Source organism: Acanthochromis polyacanthus, chromosome 12, assembly GCF_021347895.1.
Source record: "Acanthochromis polyacanthus isolate Apoly-LR-REF ecotype Palm Island chromosome 12, KAUST_Apoly_ChrSc, whole genome shotgun sequence".
Lineage (NCBI taxonomy): Eukaryota > Metazoa > Chordata > Actinopteri > Pomacentridae > Acanthochromis > Acanthochromis polyacanthus.
The window spans coordinates 26,023,134-26,045,583 of NC_067124.1; the positions used below are offsets into that span (position 1 = coordinate 26,023,134).

At 38.8% G+C, this 22,450-nt stretch overlaps 1 protein-coding gene across 1 annotated transcript; it reads right to left on the minus strand.

The window, feature by feature from the left end:
* Positions 1–258: 258 nt before the first annotated feature.
* Positions 259–11,658, minus strand: tmem106ba (transmembrane protein 106Ba). The gene is made up of 8 exons (XM_022223037.2): positions 11,525–11,658; positions 9,155–9,365; positions 8,164–8,227; positions 7,863–8,022; positions 7,068–7,208; positions 6,610–6,659; positions 6,467–6,520; positions 259–2,525 (listed from the first exon to the last, which is right to left on the minus strand). The coding sequence occupies exons 2-8, from the start codon at positions 9,351–9,353 to the stop codon at positions 2,405–2,407; spliced, it is 789 nt and encodes a 262-aa protein (XP_022078729.1). The 5' UTR covers positions 9,354–9,365; positions 11,525–11,658; the 3' UTR covers positions 259–2,404.
* Between the last annotated feature and the right edge of the window lie 10,792 nt (positions 11,659–22,450).

Sequence of the window (22,450 nt, forward strand, 5' to 3'; positions counted from 1 at the left end):
AAACTTTCTACAATAGGAAACAATGATGTAGGTAACTATTTGGATTTTTTTGTATATCAGTTTATTTCCAGTATCAGTGAATGTGAAGGTTTTTTTTGATAAATCTGATTAATAATGTCATGCATTTAAATAACAGTGAAATCACGTGGCAGTCACAGTTTTATCTGCAGGGGCATTTTACCATACTGTAGCTTAGCAGAACACGTAGCACCACCCTGTGTGTACAGAGAATATTGCACCAAGAAATTGAAGGAAACGTTCAAAATTAAGCAATGATTTTATTTTTAGCTTCATGCATGAAAAACACAAAACCACTTGTAGATATTAGAAAGTAGCAGCGAAGCATTCACATCTTCACTGTTATCAAATTTCAAGAAGGCTATAGTTAGTCTTACAGTTTCCTTATGATTATTTTGTAGAAATGGTAGGAAAATTTACACTTTGTGTTGCATAACTTACCAAATTATCACAAATTAACTTAAATGAGAAACTTTGCACTCATGTTTAAAAAATATATATTTTAGCAATTCAAGCATAATGGGTGTCTGCTGTCACACAAAAACTCTATAGTGCACACAATCTGTGGTGTTTAAGTGTAAAATAATGAGAACAATTAAATACACAACAGAAACAAATGAAAGGAAGTCATGATCATTTCAAACCTCAGGAATAGGAGTAAACTCATGACACAAGTTACAGATGCAAAGTGGATCAAAATTGCACACATAATACAGTAAATGACACCACAGTCCACAAAAACAGAACAGCCTCATTAAAGGGAACAAAGCTGCTCCCAGGTCAGAAAGTATTCTTGCTTTAGCATGTTCTAAAGCAACCCAGAAAGAAAGTTCATACTTAATTGCATTTACACATAGCTCTACTGTATAGCCCACTGTAATGCTCCTGTTTTTATCATTAAAAATATTATCCCTTTAACAAAGTTATTTTTATTCTTGAATGGAAAATAAAGATTTTAATCGTTCAGTAAAATATGAATGTAACACAGTAGTCACATTTGCCTTTAAATCACACAGCAGAATTATAAATGTAAGACTTATACTCCCACTACTCAATAAACTGAAAGTACCAAACTCTGAGCCAAAAAACGAAAAACGAACCAATGACATGAGATAATAAGTCATCTATATTGCACTATACAATATCAAGAACCATGAATCATGAAAGAGAAAAAAGAGGCAGCTTGAAGGAAGGAATGAAAAAAGGGCAGAAAGAAGTGGTTAGGTACTGCTCAGTGGTTTAGTTTTCACTGTCGAAAAAGTAAGATATTTCTTACACCTTATTGACTGTAAAATTATTTAAAAGTGGTGTAGAGTAGGAGGGCGTGTTAGCAGATGCAGCATTCCCACTGTACTCAAACAACATTCATGTTCCTTACAGTTGATATGAATCAGGCTAAAGTTAACCTTGCCAGCAAGTTGATTTCTCGCGATATTTGTGAGTTCACAAATCTCTCAAGAAACCATCTTGCTCCGCTCCCGCATTCACTGTTCGTACAGAGCCAAGTTGGCACGGGCCAATCACGCAGCAGTATTTGTGTGTGGGGCGGGATATCCGGGTGTGAAGACGACACCAAACGCCAGTAGATCAAAACAAACATGGCAACGGAGGACAACGATCGTGTAGATGCTGCTGTTAAGTGAGTTTTAGCTGAATCTCCTATCGCTTCTTTGAAGGAAGAACAAAGAGAGGCGCTTTGCGCATTTCTGGATGGTAAAGATGTTTGTGCTTTTTTACCTACGGGTTTTGGTAAGAGTTTAATCTACCAATTGGCTCCGCTCGTTGTGAAGATCCCGCGATTGACTAAAAACAAACCTGTCAGAGGCGGGACATACTGTTGCAATGTCCAATCCGTACCTCTTTCCTCTGAACGGATTTACACGGAGCGGTCCCAGATTGATATTGTGGAGTACTATCAAGTACTACACAATTATTAATCTGGCTATTGCCAGGTTAGCTAAAGTGCATCAGAACTAAAACTACTGATTCCAGTAATGTTAGTATTGGAGAAATAATGTGGTGGGAAAACCTTCCAGTAAATAAATGAATAATAAATCTCTCATATCTGTGTGTTCTGTTTGCACCAGATTGGGAAAAGACGGTGAACCTCGAGGCAAATTCTGCAAAATTCAGGCAGGTAAGATTGCTTTGTTAACCGGTAACAGGCCATCAGATGGAGGTTTTATTGCAAAATGTCTATTCTAAGCTTATGTGACATGTAAAAGGTGGAAGAGAATGTAAAAATGGATCATGAGCCACTTTGACTAGTTTGAGAAATATTATGCCATTGCCACTGAGCAAAGATCTCCTAGTGTGGAGGTCTGCCTAGTCACTCCCTGTGACCTCAGTCTCAGCAGAATCTGATGCATGTGCTCTTCTGCTTGCCTTACTGGTAGACCTGCACATGCCCATGCAAGGAGGTGGTGTTTCCCCCACAGTCCACATACTGGTACATCTCTTGGGAGACCTGCTCTGCGTGGCCAAAGTACGATGTTGTCACGGTCACCCTGAAAAGCAAATGAAAACGTAAATATCTTCAAACAACAAGGTGGTTTCAGTGAAGTTGTTGGTGAAAAGGTTGCCAGGAGTAAATCTTGCAGTGGCGTGAAAAATCTTACTGATTAAGGCTACGTTTATACGAGGACCATCTTAACAGAAAATGCAAAAGTGGCGTCTTGTCATTTCACGTTGTTTAGACGAGCGGTTTTGAAGGAAATCTGAGTATATACGGTGACTCTATAGTGTGTGGAATTCGATTGGATATGCATGCCAGGCAGCTGGGTGGCGCTGTGATAAAACTCCGCCATGTCTAAACGCATGCGTACTATCTCCTTTTTTGGATCTCCGCCGCGGTAAATGTTCATGAATGGAATCTGTACAGATTCTGCACGTTTGTTGGTACGACTCCTGTAGTGTACATAGAGCTGCCAGATTTGCTTGAAGGTACGAAGGATGGAAATAATCACACATCTTTGTTTACTTCCTTGTACCGGCCGGCAAACCAAAGCACCGGCGCACGTATGTGACGTAATCGCGTACGCGACGTGGTCAGATCTCGGCAAAGTTTTGCGTTTTGCTGTTTAGACGGAAATGTAACGACGGAGAGTTTTCAACTTTTCCACTCTGGAGGCCGGTTTCAAATTTTTGCGTTTTTAAACCCCCAAAACGCCGTCCTCGTATAAACGATAGGGTGTTTTGTTGAAATATTTTGACGTTTTTACCTGCAAGCGTCCTCGTGTAAACGGCCCCTAAGCTGATGAGAAATGCTAATTTTTAAACAGGTTAAACCTCCCAAGTCCCAGTGGATTATAGTGCTCTGGGGCTGAACCTTTTGGTTGACTTGAATCTAAATGAGTCGGTCTCTTGAAAAACAGGTGGTGACTGTGAGTAAATATTTAAAATGGTAACAAACAAACAGATACTGAAATATATTCCAACATACCTGAATGTAATTAAATATGTATCTGACATGTAGAAACGGCAGCTGTGGCTCTCTTTGGCGCATCTTATTTAGTTACAAATCATTAAGCCATTAAGATTAAATTATTCATGTATGACAAAGCTTTAACTGACAAAATGTGACTCGTGAAATGGGCATGACACGATCAGTGAGAGAGATGTTTCGCTCTGTTGAAGTTGTTGGAACTGCACAAACTGTCTACTCATGGTTCTGCTGCAGCATTAAGGATTTACCCTTCTTTTTCCTCATTAACCATCTTTGGCAGACAACACAGAGATGCAAACCCAACAACAGCAGTTAGTAGGATTCTGGTTATTTAGCGACAGCTGAACAACAGTGAAAATGACGACCGGTGCCAGATAAAACAAATGGACACTGCCTAGCTGTTTTTTACACTGATCTTTTCTAATGAGAAAGACTCTGTTCTCATACTTGGCAGAGAACAGAGTCAATCACCTGTGTGACCAAATAAATTTCACTCTCAATTTGCTCACAATGCAGAGCCCAGCAGTCATTAAGGAGCGCCGTGCCCTAACACTGAGGCGGAAATGAGGCACAAAATGAAGTAATGATGGACTCAAACTTTGGTCGGCTTTATTTTACCAGTACTGGCTCATTTAATTTTGAGCTCACTGTAAGTGGTACTGATTAGTTGGAATACAGAACAATTGTAATGATGTAATGCATATAATGGCATCTTTAAATGAAATAATTTAGCTGTAGTTGGTGTCTTTCCTGTTTGCTGGTAAAGCCAGCTTTTTTTTCCTATATATTTCCATATATTACGGTACAGACTAAAGAGATTTCTAAAATAACAGCCTTTTGACCTTGCTTGTTAAATGCACCAAGTGAAGTCTGGGAACGACATTCATAAGTGGCCTTTCTGGAATTACGGTCTACACACGTAGACAAAATTGTTGGTACCCCTCAGTTAAAGAAGGAAAAACCCACAATTCTCACTGAAATCACTTGAAACTCACAAAAGTAACAATAAATAAAAATGTATTGAAAATTAAATAATCAAAATCAGCCATCACTTTTGAATTGTTGATTAACATAATTATTTAAAAAAACAAACTAATGAAATATGGCTGGACAAAAATGATGGTACCCATAACTTCATATTTTGTTGCACAACCTTTTGAGGCAATCACTGCAATTAAACGGTTTCTGTATTTGTCAATGAGCGTTCTGCAGCTGTCAACAGGTATTTTGGCCCACTCCTCATGAGCAAACAGCTCCAGTTGTCTCAGGTTTGATGGGTGTCTTCTCCAAATGGCATGTTTCGGCTCCTTCCACATATGTTCAATGGGATTCAGATCTGGGCTCGTAGAAGGCCACTTTAGAATAGTCCAACGCTTTTCTCTCAGCCATTCTTGGGTGTTTTTGGCTGTGTGTTTTGGATCGTTGTCCTGTTGGAAGACCCATGACCTGCGACTGAGACCAAGCTTTCTGACACTAGGCAGCACATTTCTCTCCAGAATGCCTTGATAGTCTTCAGATTTCATCGTACCTTGCACACTTTCAAGACACCCTGTGCCAGATGCAGCAAAGCAGCCCCAAAACATTACTGAGCCTCCTCCATGTTTCACCGTAGGGACAGTGTTCTTTTCTTTGTATGCTTGGTTTTTGAGTCTATGAACATAGAGTTGATGTGCCTTACCAAAAAGCTCCAGTTTGGTCTCATCTGTCCAAAGGACATTCTCCCAGAAGCTTTGTGGCTTGTCAACATGCATTTTTGCAAATTCCAGTCTGGCTTTTTATGAGTTTTTTTCAGCAGTGGTGTCCTCCTTGGTCGTCTCCCATGAAGTCCACTTTGGCTCAAACAACGACGAATGGTGCGATCTGACACTGACGTACCTTGGCCTTGGAGTTCACCTTTAATTTCTTTGGAGGTTGCTCTGGGCTCTTTGGATACAATTCGAACGATCCGTCTCTTCAATTTGTCATCAATTTTCCTCTTGCGGCCACGTCCAGGGAGGTTGGCTACTGTCCCGTGGGTCTTGAACTTCTGAATAATATGAGCCACTGTTGTCACAGGAACTTCAAGCTGTTTAGAGATGGTCTTATAGCCTTTACTTTTAAGATGTTTGTCTATCATTTTTTTTCGGATGTCCTGGGACAATTCTCTCCTTCGCTTTCTGTTGTCCATGTTCAGTGTGGTACACACCTTTTCACCAAACAGCAGGGTGACTACTTGTCTCCCTTTAAATAGGCAGACTGACTGATTATGAGTTTGGAAACACCCGTGATGTCAATTAAATGACACACCTGAGTTAATCATGTCACTCTGGTCAAATAGTTTTCAATCTTTTATAGAGGTACCATCATTTTTGTCCAGGCCTGTTTCATTAGTTTGTTTTTTTAAATAATTATGTTAATCAACAATTCAAAAGTAATGGCTGTTTTTGATTATTTAATTTTCAATAAATTTTTATTTATTGTTACTTTTGTGTGTTTCAAGTGATTTCAGTGAGAATTGTGGGTTTTTCCTTCTTTAACTGAGGGGTACCAACAATTTTGTCCACGTGTGTAGATGTCAAACCATTCAATTAAGGCACTGGCTGCTGCTTTAGCTTCTCATTTTCCCTGGATTTCAGTCTAAAGATGGTTGGCCAGAAACCATCCATTTGGCTTTGACTAACTTGGACTAAGTGAACTAATGTTTGCTCAATCTGCTTGCATGTTAGCATTGACGTGTAAATGAGCAAGGCACCCAGAGGCCTTGGTTTCTCCTGCTGCTTTGAGAACTACTCCACAGCAAAAGGCTGCGTTTGTTCTGGGCAGCTCTTCAAGAATGCGTGGGTGAAGCTATGCGAGTGTGGAGGAGGGAAATGTTGAGGAAATAAAATACAAAAAAACAGCCTGATGCGATCACGTCTCTCAGGATAAATAAAAAGCTAAAAAATGTGTAAATATGCAATGATGTTAGCATATAGGTGCAAAACAAACATCACTTTTAAGCACTCAACATGAAACCATACTTACTGCATCATGACCACTATGTTGTGAACTTTGATGGTGGGCAAGGTGCAGTAGTCACTGTAAGAAAAACAAGTGATTTAAGATTAGAAATTTTAATGATCCAACTGTAAATAGTTCATTTAGAGGATTTCTAGTTAGATACGTACAACATATAGCTCATCTCATCGGCAATGGTTGTGGGAACTGTGTAGTCGATCTGTAATGAACACAATATATAACATATTTCAGGAATAAACCGTATTAGAAATGAACATAGTGCTCATTAATGCGAAATACAATTTAATCTAATTTTTTGTAATGTCATGGGACTTAAAGACAATTAGACTTTAGTTGTGGTTGAAAACATTTGTTTGAAAGCTGGATTTTGTAGAAACATACTGTAGCTAGTATGTTTAGTAAGCAGTCCCATGTCACATCCTTTAATTAAGCTGGATATTATTCATTTGTATTGTGATGATCTGTGTAACGATAAGCTATTTTGTAGGCTGTGTAAGTTTCTAAAGTAGATTTGAACTGGTCTCAATTTTTTCTTACTAGCAATGAATGTGTAACAGGTTGGAGTCCTGTGAGTCGTGTTGTCTTCTTTGTGTGTGCTTGAACCTACCTGCTGTTCATCCAGTGGTATGATCACTGTGCTGTTGCTAAACTTGGCCTTGCCTATCACCGTCTTAGAGAACTGCACTTGTGCTGTGATGTTAGTCACAGATATGGCGTAGTAGTTATTATTGGTGATGTTCAGAGTGTTCTGGAGAGAAGAAGATAAAGGGTGTGAGATGGGTCGACCTTCATGTCTTTTTTTATACCAATTATTAGTTATTATGGAGACCGATAACCACTATAGATCTCCAGTAAAAATTAAAATCTTGCAGACAACAAGGTGACTATATATGGAGAGGAGGCTGTATCTGAACCAAAGTAACACATTTTAAAATGTATTCATTTAATGCTGCAGTAGCTGATTTTTCGCCCCCTCTAGGAGCAATGAAAGCAAGCTGGATTGCTCTTCTGTTTCACCAGTTTGCTAATTCTGTCTGCGTTGGTGCTTTTTACTGAGAAAAAAACAAACACAAAACAAAAACCTACCACTGCCAAAAACAGCACTGAGATCAGTGGGACTGAACCAAATGCGATAAAGTGGACCTAGACCTAGTTGGAAATTCAGGTGATAATTCTGTGTGTTCACCACTATCAGCACCTTCTTTCATGTACAAATAGTCATGTGATATTGCATAGCTGCTGTAAGACTCTTTGTGGTGTTTGCAGTGTGTTTTCCACAATAAGAAACTCCTTTTACGTACAAATGGCTGTTTGATAGTCTATAGCTGCTGTAAGTCTGTGTATTTACAGGGTGTTGAGTTTCATCTTAAGTATGGAGGGTTGTTTGTCTACACAAGCTTACTGTAATGTTGAGATAGACAATTCTTTTGTCCTGATCATAGGAGACATAGGCAGATTTCACTCCCACGTAGGAGACATCAATGGAGCGAGGGAATAGGAAGAAAACAGCCAGTCCAGACAGCAGCAGGCAGAGAGCCACTGATATCGTGACATACAGCTTTCTGGAGGAGGAAAAGAGAAGTGAGACTCTGAAACCAGCTGATGACTTCAAAGTCTACCACGCTGCTCTGTGTTCATTTCATTTCATCACACAGAAAGCTAACACAGTTAATCTATAAAAAGCACACAGAGTGCAGACTCACGTCCTGCTTGGTCTGAGCCTTTGGTCGCTGTATGGAATCAGAGCCACAAGCTGGTTCTCTTGACCTGTTGAATGGTTTTGAAAAAGGAAACGGTCCTGTTACTGTTGGATTGAGTAAGGAACATGTAAGGTTTGCACTATGCACAAGTACATAAGCCCTATCTGAAAATTGAGTTTTCAAATTTAAAATCAGTTTTATTGTTGACTGGTTTATTCAGCCTTCAACAATACGGGTCTATTTCAACCTCTGCATTTACAAGGCAGGTCCTGTTAGTACAGAGTGGCTTGACCAGATCCCTGATTTGTAAAACTGGTACAGCAAAAGGAAGAAAATAGATTGTTTGAGTTGTTTGATCTGCATAAAGTGGCCAGTGTGTCTAGTCACTTCTTCTACAAACTACAAGGATTTAAGTGCACCAACCTTTCATGAAACACCCTAACAAAACCCTGAAATATTTGAAACTTGATTTTGCATTTTGTTATCTTTATAAAGAAGGCAGTATGGCCTGCCATATGCATTTTCTTATGTTCACTATCATATATTTGCTATATCTGTGAAAACAGTCGACCGTAAGGTATGAAGCTCTGATTATATTTTTTGTGCAATAGGTTTGTGTTTCTGTCATGTTAACTTCACAGTGCATGCACTAGTATTGTGGTTCGTATAAATTTGTGCACTTGGCAGGCTTATTTGATGACATGAAAGAATAGAGATCTTCATTGAAATATTTCATATCTTTGTCTTTTTTTAAACCATTAAAACCTCAAGTGAGGCTGAAATAGGTTCATCACAGGACCTGGTTTTGTGACACACTTACACCCACATAGTCTTACTAAAGCTGATTAGTTAATGTTTTTAAGAAATAATATTGTGGATACTAAATTGTAAACGATTACTGATTTTGTCAGGGATATTTCACATAGAGAAACAGGTGTTTTCATGCAGACAGTGGTAATACAAGTATTTATTTCTAAAAACTACAAAGTTTTACCACGTGGGATTCTGCCAGTGCCCTGGCATGTGGGGCATGTGACACTGTCCCGACCAGTAAACTCCACATAGGGGAACTGAGATACGTCTCCGTTCTTTCCATCCTCTTCTGTCTGACTGTCTCTGTACTCGCCAGCAGCCGTCAGGGCGTCTTGACTCTCATCTTTGTGTTTGGCCAAGTGTGACTGGGACTTGCCCATAGCTGCAGCTGTCTGTATACAAAACAGAAAAGAGAGTGTGGAGAGAGGAACTGCCACATAGTTGCAGCAGGATGTGCTGACTAACCGCATGCCACGCAACCATTTGAATGTAAAAATGGGCCAGGAAGAATTCCAGGAAACATTTCCCAGGAGAACAAACTTCAGCTGGTGCACCGACTGTCCATAATGACAAATGTCTTGTAATACTAAAATACAAATAATTCAGTTGGACCTGGAGACTCGACTGTTAGCTTCACTTAATTTCTATCTAATCTCTTTTTGCTCATTTTCAAAGTTCCATATATTAAGCTAAAAGTTTTATCCTTAGCATTACTGTAGCTTTTTTATTTGTTTTACAATTATACCTCATAATGTTTGGCATGCAGGGCTGCTACCTAGTTAAGCGATTTCTTGGTCATTACAGCCTTAACCAATGCCTTTACCTTAATTAGTTGAGGCTTCTTTTGAAGAAATTGACGGTCTTTTTTGTAGAAAGTAATGATCTAAGCTCATCGGGGGACTGACAAGAATATTGTATTTAAAAATGTGTTCTACTTTGACTTAAATCAAGCAACTGCTTAATTTTGATTATTCATACTGCCTCACTTGGAAGAGCTGAAATTTGACCATTATTTTGGATAGTGCAATTGTTTACTGGTTAGGAAGCAGGTGGACGACATTTGTAAGGCTCTTTAAAAATAGTTATTGTAGCATATTTTGTGTTCTTGTGCTTTTTCAGTCTTTGTGGTACAAAACTGCAAAAGAGCTGATGTTTTTGTGGTGTTTAAGTCACCTGTATTTCTCAGAGTAACTATACTTGCATAGCTTTGAGGAACTTAACTCATATTTCTACTCCTCTGTGCAGTATTCCAAGAGGACATATTATATTTTTAATTAAATTTAGCTATGCTGTAGTCAGTAGTTCCAGCTTCCAGATTAGGGTTTCACATACAAGAACCACCATTAGCCTGCATGATAAATATGATGTTTTGTTGGAGTAAATAAAAAACCTAAAGTATACAGTATAAACTCTCATTCGGGTCGACACTCCTTCCTTCTCACTCTGCTCGGACAACAAAAGGCGTCTGATACAAACACCACAACAGTGTCGGTAGAAAGCTAGACTCTTCTCTGTGGTTCCCCAGTGGTGGAACAAGTTACCAAAGTCTGTTTGATCTGCAAAATCCGTCTCAGTCTTTAAGAAAAGACTTAAGACTCAGCTCTTCACTGAACACCTTTGCATTTGAAGACTGATAAAAAAAATAACAAAATAATTCCTATTACCTCCCGCACTGCCTGTAGACACCACAGTTCTGTTATCACATTTGAACTTATTTTATGGCACTTCTAATTAGATACTTGCTTGTTCTATGTACTCTCAGAAGTACATTGCTTTAGATAAAAGCGTCTGCTAAATGAAATAGTAGAATAAAAGGCTTTAGCTGATACTTGAAGACAAGACAATAATGACCCAAAAGCTACTGTTATGTAATTTTTGGTGCATTTTTCACGTCTGGGCTTGTGATGAAGATTGTTTTAGTGTGTGGTGCAATTCTCACTTCGGTAAATAATCTGAATACTACTTCCACAAGAGATTGCACTGTTTAATCATATTCCTAAAGGGGATCTTCCAGTATGTCTTGATGATGGGTGATCACTGGTAATTGTAAAGTAGGTCGATCTGTTCTATCATTATTTTAATGTGTCTGCTGTGCATTAGGCCACAGCTCCTGAATTACCACATCGTGTAAGCACAGGAAACTAATGGGTGTCACGTTGCGATGCATTTGTGGGCTGCAGATAATAAAGATTAGAGGCTCAGACTAGCTGCAGGCTGTTGCTCCATGTCGTGCCATTACATACATATGACACAGAGCTCAGGCCGCCATGCTGCCGAGCCGCTAGCCAGGAACACAACGTACCGGCCGGAGGAGAGCAGCCATAAGGCCTCCATTTGTACAACCAAAAGCGATATTTAGCCTTCTCATTTTTTTTTATTCCAGCACAATATTACAGTATTCCGAGTCGACAGGTTATTCTGATATTTGTTTTAGAAATAAGCAGTAGCTCTGTGGGGACAATCCGCAGCGCAGAAATATGCAATCAAAGCCGTTTAAACCAGCGACACGACGTAAATTACATGTTGAATCTCCGTTTGCTAAAAATCTTACCTTTGCTGTTTTATTGTGACTTGTTTGCCATCCGCTGTATCGTCGCTGTTTGTTGTGGTTCGCACGCTAAAGGAGATGAAAGGCAGAAACTCCCCCTTCGTTCCTCATTGGTCAGAATTCTGCCAGGGGAGATCTGATTGGTCCGCACTAAACTGTACGCTAACATGCTCTCTGTGGAAACTTGGGGCACACTGGTTAGGATTAGAAAAGATGAGATACTTTATTTATCCCGAAGGAAATTATGTTGGCAGATTACAATACAATAAACAAAGGTGGAATATCCACCTTTACTCAGAGGTTAGTAGTAAACTGTATGCTAATAACAAGAAACAGATTACCAGAAAATGAAGTGAAGGTAAACTAATATTGCACTGATTGATTGCACTAGAAATATTGCACTTGAATAATGTTAATACAGATTGTGAGTGTATTAGGAAAGAATCTGATGATAGTGCACACGGAAAAGTTTGTTGATTATTTATCCCTTCTGCAGAAGAGGGAGGAATTGTACAGTGTGATTGCCTCTGGTATTAAGGACCTCCTGTGGCGCACCTCGGTTTAGTCTATGACTAAAGGTGCTCTGACAGGACATCAGTGTGGCATGCAGGGGGTGAGAGGGGTTGTCCATGACGCTGAGTTACTTCCTCAGCATCCTCCTCTCTGACACCTCCACCACAGACTCTAACTCAATCCCTCGGACAGAGCCAGCTGTCCTAGTTAGGAATATGCATCACCGTTAATGTCATTGTGCGCAGTATATTGTGATTAGATTAAGGTGCCAAAAATGCTGGTATTTACAAAGAAAGGTGCAAAATTGTTACAGTAAAATTAAGAATAGGAAAGGTACAAAAATACAGTGTGAAAATAGAACTAATAATAACCATATAGGACAGATGCTTGGGTCCTGATTGGCCAGGATTATTGGTTTAGTTGCACAGTTGAAGTCACTAGAATAGTCACTATAAACTCTCTCTGCAGCTCATCAGATTCATGTTCCTGATTAATTACAATACATTTTAAAACTTATTACTCCAGAAAAAAAATGTTCAGTATTTCAGATATATTGTCAAATATTTGAATATTTGTTAGGCAGAGTGACCGCTTACGGAATATTAGAGCAATATCAGTGGTGGAAAAAGTCTTTACTCAAATACTATCACTCCTGATTTGTCTTCTTTGGTTCTTGCAGACACTTTACTTCTGAACTGAAGAAATCTGTTGGATATAAAGTGAAACATCCTCAAGAACCCCCCCAAAAAAAGTCCAACTGCCTTTTACTGAGGCTCGTAGGATTTTAGACCTACCAGACATACAAGTATTACTATGCAGTTGTGAAAATACTCTGTTGTAAATAAAAATCCTGTGCTGAAAGTGTTACACAAATAAAACAACCATATTATAAACCAAATGAGTATCACAAGTAAAACTACTCAATGCAGAGTAATTAGCCATTTGAATTATATTGTTTTAGGCAACATTTCACATTTTTTTACTGTACTGAGAATATTACAGAAAAAAAAGTAACTATGTTATGAGCCAAATGTATTTAAATGAAGTAAAAGTACTCAGTGAGTGTTTGGCAAAAAATAATAGATTGCCTTTACAGATTACAGATAGATTAATGTTTAAATAGCATATTACAGATGTAATCGTCAATTTGGAAACAAACTTTGTTTATTTTAGCTACTATTTGGCTGTTTAATCCATACCAGTAATAATACTCTTTGCTATGAGAACCATTTATGCTATGTCTAATCCAACTATGTTGTCAGTAACAACTTCTGACAGAATGTAATGTAATAGCAAACTTTAAATTTATACTTAAATGCAGTACTACAGTAAATACTGTTGGATTACATCCATCACTGATTATATGCAGATTTATCCTTTAACATTGTCACTTACACACTGTACCTGGGACCAGTGGAGCTAGTTTTGAATACTTAAATACCCAAATCTATGCAAAGTCATCCCACTGTGGAACATGACATTTTTCATATGTAAAATCTTAACATGCGAAATCAAGAGCAAATACAGAGATCAGAGTAAACTTTATTCATTGTCTTGTACAGATACAAAGCAAACAAACAAACCACAAAACATTTGCTTGCCTTTAGCCTGAGTACCTTCAGACTTCCTCCTCTGTGTTCAGTCTCTACGTCAGCGTCTGCCATAACTGGTCTGGCAAAACTGACAAATCCATATAGTTGAGTAAGAAGTACAACATTTACCTTTGAAATACGGTGAGTTTACAGTGTAAAGTAGAACATAATGGAGATGGTCTGTTTCAGTATAAGTCTCTTAAAAATGCTCTAAATACAATACCTGGATAAATACAATTACCTTCCACAACTAATGATTGCATAAATACTTTGAATAAGTGGCCACATGACATGAACATAAACAAATTGTCTTAGACGTACAACAGGAAAGTTCAGAAAACACAACTTACCATAGCTGAAGTCATGTCACTGTAAATGTATTGATGCATATCAAAAGTTCAGTGATGCAGATCTAATGTAAGGAATGCTGTGCAGCTCTTTGCAGCTGTGCAGCTTTACTTAATCATTACTGAGACGACTCTCTGGAAGAAAACTAGACCTGGTAATACAAAATGTTTGTCTTTGTATGAACAACACTGACGATTAAATAAGTGCTGTTAAATAATTGCCTGCTGCAAGTGTAGAGGAAAAATGCATGTAGAAATGCTCAGTATTCATATTTCATCACCACTAGTGGAGCATGTTCACTAAATATATCTTACATTAAATCTCCTGACAAGGGAATGTTTAGTGTTACGAGCAAACTGCCGCAACCGCAGATTCTGATCTCATGTCATTCTGCTAAAATTAAAGAGATTTAATTTTAGACCGATAAAAAAAAAAATCTTAAACAAGATGAAAACATTTTGAACAATGGGTACACTGTTTAATCAGTGCGGAGTCCAATATTAGTTCAGGTCCTCTGACTGAAAGCCCGTGTTTGGAAACTTTGTCCCGCAGAAAATGAACCATACAACAGCCTGCATGCAGGATGGCTGCAGTTCCTGGAAAATTTAGTCAGCTGACAGAAAAACACAAAAGAGGTTCTTTGTGAACAACTTCTGCCACAAGCGTCACCATTGTTATTCTTAATCAGCTAGAGCTCACCATGTTATTGCATTAACCTATTTAAAACAGATGTCTGTCCGCGGAAGCTGCATCTCACAATATTGAAAAGCAGATGGGATGAAAACCGATACTGCAGAGAAACACCCGCACTTAGTCATAAGAGACACTCCTGGAATATTTTTATATGTAGGTGACACATGCATATATATATTTCAAATAAAAAAACAATTATGTGTGAGTCAAGGAATAGTGCATTCTGTATTTGTTTGCCAACTGAAATATACATGGCGTGCAAAGATATTGGGAACATAAGCTATTTAAATAGATATTGATTTAACGATTATTTAATGAAGTACACACATATTTAACATGGTTAGTTTTCAATACATAGATAAAATCCATTTACTTAAAAAAATCAACTGTATCCTATTGAAGTCCAAATCCCACTCCACTGAACATCGAACAACAGACTAAATAAAACATCTCGGTTGTATTCAGACTACAGTGATTCTTGAAACTCATCTCATAAATCAAGCTGAGTGGTTGCACTTTTTTACTGGAGGGATTTGAATGTGCTTTCCTTCAGCCAGATGATGGCACTGTGCAGCCGTGTGTAAATGTGTGACTCAACACCAGAGAGGCTGGTGAATCCTTCTGTCAACAACACAGTCATTAATGCCAGTGAGCAAACATTAAATGATAGTGTTAATAGGTGCATTTTAGTCTTCATGATTTCAGTGCAGCCACTCTAAATGATACCATACCTGACAATCTAAAGGAAATCTGTACATGGATGATAAAAATAACCTGGAATACTTTTGCACCAGCTATGCATAAAGTGACCCCAACAGTCTTTGTTTGAGTACCAGATGGAGCTGTTTTAGCACAAAAGAGTCTTCCAATAGTTTTTTCTGTGTTGTTGTTGTTTCACACTTTCCTGTGATTGTTTAACTCGGTAACATTTATGAATCATTGCATAGTGCGGTGTGTACCTGCCATCTGGTAGTCACATGAGAAATGTGCTAAAAATACACAGAAAATGCTATTTGACACAGGTTGGCTTTAATAACGACCTACTTGGCATCATCAAGTTTGTCGTAATGCCCGAGCTAAATGACAGAAATCAGCATCAACAGTGGCCCTGAATATCCTCCCAAAGACGGATTTGCTACTTTAGCGAAAATATGTTTTTAATGATGTGCATTCACAGTATTTTCTGAATGTTCTATGAATCATCAAGACTGTGAATCCCCCTGTGTTTCCCAATAATTATATGCTGAATGTACAGCAAGAAACAACATTAACTTTGTGCTGAACCTGGATGATTTGAATAAATATCCTCGGAAAATTGAAATGCAGATTTGCTCCTGCTGATATGAGAGTTTGGGATCGGGATACTTTCTCTTCTATTAATAACTGGGTTAGAAATTACCACTAGCTACTTTATGTGCCAGTAGGTGGTGGTGGGTTTGTCAACTCACAAGGCACTTTGGCAGGAAACCAGCCATTGTTCAGAGCTCCAGTTGCATCGAAAGGAGGCCATCGCTGCAAGTTGTTTTCTCTGATCTGAACCACTCTGGAACAGTTTTCTAGGTTTGTTAATCTTTCATCCCACCAGGTTAGAGATTTTGAAATTTAGATTTTCCATTCAGTGGTGTTTAAGCCAGGCATAATGGATTGCACTCCTACCTTCTCGGGTGTTCATTCCAGTTAAGAACTATATTGAAAAATTGCTGAAATTGAGCATCACCACACACTGTGCTTTTTTTGTCACTTCAGCTTGTTATCTTCTGCTTTTGTATTTGTCTGTCAGTCTTGATTTTCAAATGTCAATATTCTTTACTTTAAAGCCATAAAATTTTGTTTTGTAATTGTTTCCTGCAGTTAGTGTGTTCTAATTTGATACCACCACCTGCCAAACAATCTGGCCTAAGAAGAAAATGACCTGTCAACGTGCGTATTATGAACTTAATGCTTGCCAGTGGGCTATTGGGTTAACATCATGCCCTGTTTATTGGTGCAGTGGTCTGTCCCCGCTAATCTCAGAATCCTCTCCTGTCACTGCAGCCCACAGTACCAATACAGTCGTGTTGTACACAGAGAGGACTAATTCACTTTGAATCACCGTGAGGCATATGAAAACACCTCCGCGCTAGTCTGAGGAAGCAGGTTAAAAGTGGCATTGCTGGTCCGGTCTGCTGTGTGAGGAAGCTGCCTGTGTGTCCCCGATAAGAGGAAGTGAGTGGTGAGGACACGTCAGCCTACTTCAGGTGTCAGCACTTCAAACCAGAAGCACGGCTTCAGAGGGAATGTGTAAAACTCCATATTGCCGAGGTGAAGTGGAGGATATTCTGAGTTAGTAGTATTTGATGTCTGGTGTCAACTTGTTCTTAACCTAAAAAAAATATAAGACTAAATGAATCTCGTAGTGGGGACTCACTGAATTTCTGTTCTTGAAAGCTTTCTGCCTCTGTTTTCATTCTACATGTCGCATCGAAAGCATATATACTCTATATTTAATTGGCAGCTCTCATACTCTATTACAGCAATTTGCAGCGTTGCAGTATAAGGCCACTAGAGTTATTTGGCAAGATCAAACATATGACACCAAGTCTGCTCGATTTAATGAGCAATTACTGAGGATTATTGAGAGTTATGTATCTTTCAGTCCCAGTCAAGAGCTGCTGTAAGACCGATAAACTGAGCATTAACAGTGATATTCAACAGCAATGACTGAGCTCTTAAACACAGTATCAGCAAACCCTTTATTCAATGCAGTGCACTTGTTCTTGTACTTACCTCGAAATTTCTACCGAAGAACTAGTTTGAATGATTTTCTAAAATCATAAAAACGCAAAATAATCATTAATTATTGTGCCCATCCCTTTGACAGTATAAATGTCATTCTTTATGGGTGCTTGTCTGGGTTTAAATATGCAGCCTGAGTGGATTCATCTCAATAATTATCATAAAGTGGGATTACTCAACACAAAATCATGCGGTTTTGAAATGGATTCTCGGTAGGAATGCTACCACATAAAAAAAAACCTGCAGCATGTAAAGGAGCATATTGAACAAAATTTACCGGTGATTCATCACGGTCTGACCCAGCAGCACAAGGATGTATTTTGCACAAGACTCAACCAACATTCTATGCTGCAGAAAGAAAAACTGAGCATGAGAAAGGACAAAAAAAATCTGCCATGTGACTGTATACATAATGTTAAATTCTGCTAAATATGTAGAACAAATTAAATCCCAGATTTGCAAATCTTGTTTGCTTGTAAGAGAATGAAATAAGATGGACTGATTATAAGAATGGTCCTTTCTTTCCCCTGTGGCTTAAAATATGCAGTAAAATCAATGCTGTGCAGAAAATTTGCAAACACAACTAACCAGTTTTACCAGAGTACCAGACAAACTTTGTACACGGGTTGCACAAGAGCAGCTAGCTTTATCAGTTAGATGCACCAGCACATAATGTAGGGACAAAAAATAAAAAATAATCAGGCTTTTTGATTTTAAATAATACGCTTTAAGCACTACCCTTTTTGTCAGTTCCCATACACATTGGTATAATTTTTAACACATTACAACAGTTGTATTTAGAAATAATGCTGCTGATGTTTTGTACACTTTAGCTGCTCTTTTTTTGTAAAGGTGATCTAGGACATTAAGTTAGTAAATGATAGCTATTCTTTGGCTATATTATGAGCAGTGTTGAATTTTATTGTCTTTCCCCACTCCTCCTCAGTGCTGAAATGCCACAGTAAGAGGCCTGCTCTGGTGACCACCCACCTTTCCTGATACAGGAGTTTCTTGGGCAAATTGTCCTTTTTTAACATTTCATGTCGATGCTCTGACAGTAAAAGCTCTCTTCTCAACATGCTTTGGCTGAAGTCGTTGCAGTAAATGAATAATGGTAGCCATTTATCATAGCTCAGTGTTTCCCCACAGGTAGAAAATTTACTTTTGGTGCTGTGTGGCGCAGCGTGAATGATGTGCATGCAGAGACACTGGCAGTTTAGAGGGGACTGTGTAACTGTAAGCTACAGTTCACAGATGTACCCAAAACACTTAAACACATAAAGTAATAGAAGCTATCGTTCCTCATTGTTCCCTAAATGCCTCACAGGCATCGTTTGACCCTACCATTTACCAAAGTTCCATAAAGGCTTTGCATTCATTGGCATTTCCTACTGAACATACAGCTGAGCACAGAGAAGCCTCTAGTCTCCACTCAGCTCAGACAGGTGGGTGAGCAAAAAAAATGCTCATTTCAAATAAATAAATATGAAATATGGCATTCTAATGTCAGATTTACCTTACCCAAATCCCAGTGAATCTGTTCATCTGAGTGAGCTGCACAAAACACACCGACAGACCTGCTAAATGTCAGGCTCCCCCGTTGCGACCAATGACAATGTTTAGTCACACTTGACAGATTTTTGGTTGCACTCTACAGCCCTGCTCACTCAGACGCGGAAACAAGAACAAAACAGAAAGTGGCTTTCTTAAAGATATAGCAAAGAGGAAAAGAAAAGAGAAATGACATAAGAAATCAATATCAATTTAGTTTCACATCATCATTTCAGAATGGTTCCCTTTTTTTTAATATTTTGACAACCTATTTCCTAACATGTTATGTGATGACATGAAGTGCAAGCATATTGTCATGGCAAAATATACACACGACCAATTTGAAAACTTGAAGGCACATTTTACACAACACTACAGTCAAGGATTTTTCTTTGCTTGCAGTTGCAACAGAGCATGTTTGATGTGTTTACTTTTGCTTTTACATTAATTAGGAACCATTAGATGGAAGAACAGCCTTGATTTAGACAAAATAAATCAGAAAGTCATTACAGTTCACATAGCAAAAGCTTGTCGAAATTGACTCGTAGCTTTATTATTTTGCGAAAACAAGAGAGCTCAGTCTGTCCTTCTCCATTATCAGACAGAATAAAAAACAGCCTCTGGTAGATGCTGTGGAGCAGAATCAGAGGGATGGGGTCCAGGAGGGGTACTGTAGGCTTCCAGGCACTTAACCAACACTCATCACTGGCCGTGTTGTGACACTTTAGAGACCAGCTAGACCCCAGCAGGGAGTCTGTCAAATAATTCCAAGCAGATCTACCATGCTTGGGTAATTCACTGTATCCTTTGCTGCTGGTGTTGTCTTGTGCAGCTGACCTGTGATTCAACTCTGGCCAGCTAAGCCAGCACTGTTCACATCTGTCCTGTTCTGGCAACAAAACATCATCCTTACACCCACAATGCGGGCAGATCCAACAGCCTTTGGCATCGGTTGCAGGTTTGTCGTTGTGTCTTTTAGATCATGAACAAGAATCCGATAACTTCTTCTTTCTAACACTAATGTATTGTCAAACTGACAGCCCACACACACAGTATAAGGATTTTTCGATTCAGAAATGGTATCACATAATGGCTGGGTGTCTGCCAAAGTGGCTGATTGATGCACGTACCAGTTTCTGTCGATATTTGCCAGCATTTTGTCTGGAGGCTGGAGGCTGATGGTTATTTTCCACCCGGCTTATAAAGCATGTCATATTTGAGCACCATGCAGCATTTCTGATTAACTCCTGCTGGAATCCAATCTGATGCTCTATTTTAAAGAAGAACACTTGACTGGAACACAACAGCAAAAAATATCAGTGGGATTTGCACAAGGGTTAGATAATGGATAAGGAAAGAGGGAAGACCTATGTGAGCATTTCAGCTCATGTAGCGATGTCTGTTGTGTACGGATTTACTGTGAATATATGGCTAAAATACTTACTTTATTACTGAATTAACAATTAGAAGTCACCTGACTGACGTGGTGGAGTGTTAGATGAGTTTGTTAATATTTCCAGACTTAAGGTGTTTTTCCAGTGCCCTTGGAAGCTGTCAGAAGTGTAGATCAGTGGACTGCAGTGTGGTCTGATTGGGTTCCTACACAGGTAAAGGTCCATTACCTAGCCAATCATCTAGTGTACATTGCATTAATCTTGCTTTGGAGCATCCAAAGCTACGCTGGAAGAATGGAAACTTTACTTGCAGTGCAGACTTGCTAATACACTGCAAAATGTAGTCATGGAGAAGTCATTATGGACGCCCAGAGTTTGAGCCAAGTTATAAAACTGGAAGCTGAATATATGACTTACAAGAAAGTTTATTGCTCCCTGAAATAACACCCATAGTGGAGCTAGAAACTCCACTCGCTGGCTACTGACTTCATCTGCCAGTCATTTGTGTTATTCAAATTAGGGAAAAGGACATTAGGATGCCATGTAGACAGCCTAAACATTGGCAGAGTTTTAAGCAGCTGCCTCAGCAACAAAAGGACGAATTTAGTGGAAAAGATCCACTTTTTTAACCAGTATTCATTATTATACATTTGTTGTCTTCTTCCATTGTTGTCATTAGCTACATCCACCTGGTCATCCATTGCGGTTCCTGCTTTAACCTGGGGAGTGTCACAGGGCTGGAGCCTATCCTCGCTGATATAGGACAAGAGGTAGGGTCACCCTCCATCAAAGGACTAACACAAACAGACATGCTCACACCTACAATTTGACCAATTTAGAATCACAAATTGATCTACCATGCATGTTTTTTGCTTGAGCATCTGCAGAAAAACCCCAAGGAAGCACGAACTTTTGTCATAAGCTGATACAAGTACATCATATTTCAAATTATAGCTACTACATGAAGTTTTTTATTCACAGCTGTTTTTCCACTATGTTGTTTAATTGGGAAAAAGATTTTTTCAAACCAAACCTCATTGCTTTTGTTTGCAATTTTAACAAAATAGTGAAGGTTACTATTTTAAAGCTAAATAACTGCCACATTCACTGTATTTGTATGATCTTTCATATCATACAGTAATGATACCAAGCCTGCAGATTATCAAAGAGCAGTTGTACCCTGGAAAATAATTAGTGACTTATCTTCTGTACATTTGAGTGTGTGGAATACACGGGAGCTCAAGCAGTGAGATGTTCTGATCTTCAAATACCGTTGCTGGCAGTTCCGACAGCCACTGCTATAGTAACATTCGATGAAAGGCTCTTCATTCTGTCTGAGAGGCTATTTTGGTGATAGTGTGGCAAATGGGATGTGACAGTCTGTAGTTACTCTAATCTCCTTGATCACCTTTTAATTTACCAAATTGCAGCTCGATCGGGGAGCAGGAGCCGACAGGAATGGGACAAAACAGGACACGGTATTGAAGCAGGGCTTGTTGGCTGATTGTCGGTCATGCTTTTGCGTTCATTTTTGCAACCTTGTTATTATCTGCTGTAACCTGATTTAAAAAAAAAATTATAATGTAAACAAGAGATCCAGCTTCCTTAATGGGGATAAGGGATTAGAGAGGCCCACATAACATGCAGCAATTTTACTTGGAAACCTGATTTCTTGGCAAACTTACAAACTAAAATTCTATAGCAGCGTTTTTCGTGTAAAAAAAATAAAAAGAGGACAATATTGCTATGGCAGCAGTTTGGTGGGAGGAAAAAGATCACTACCTGTAGCTATAGGTATGAAAATCCGCTGTCAGCTAAAACTGAAAGTGAGATATACTAAAAGGCTTAATAAGTCTGTTTCTACCACTGATGTTCAATCAGCATTTTAATTTGCATGCAGTTTTACAGGAACACGTTGATGAATAGAGTGGAAAATGTGTAATCAACAGAACCAGTTAAGGCTGAGGTAGGCAGAAAACTGGAAAAGGCAAAAAAAAAAAAAAAACGGAATTTCAAAATGCAGCCCTCCTCCTGCAGCTTTTGCCTCTTTGTCTTAAAACCTT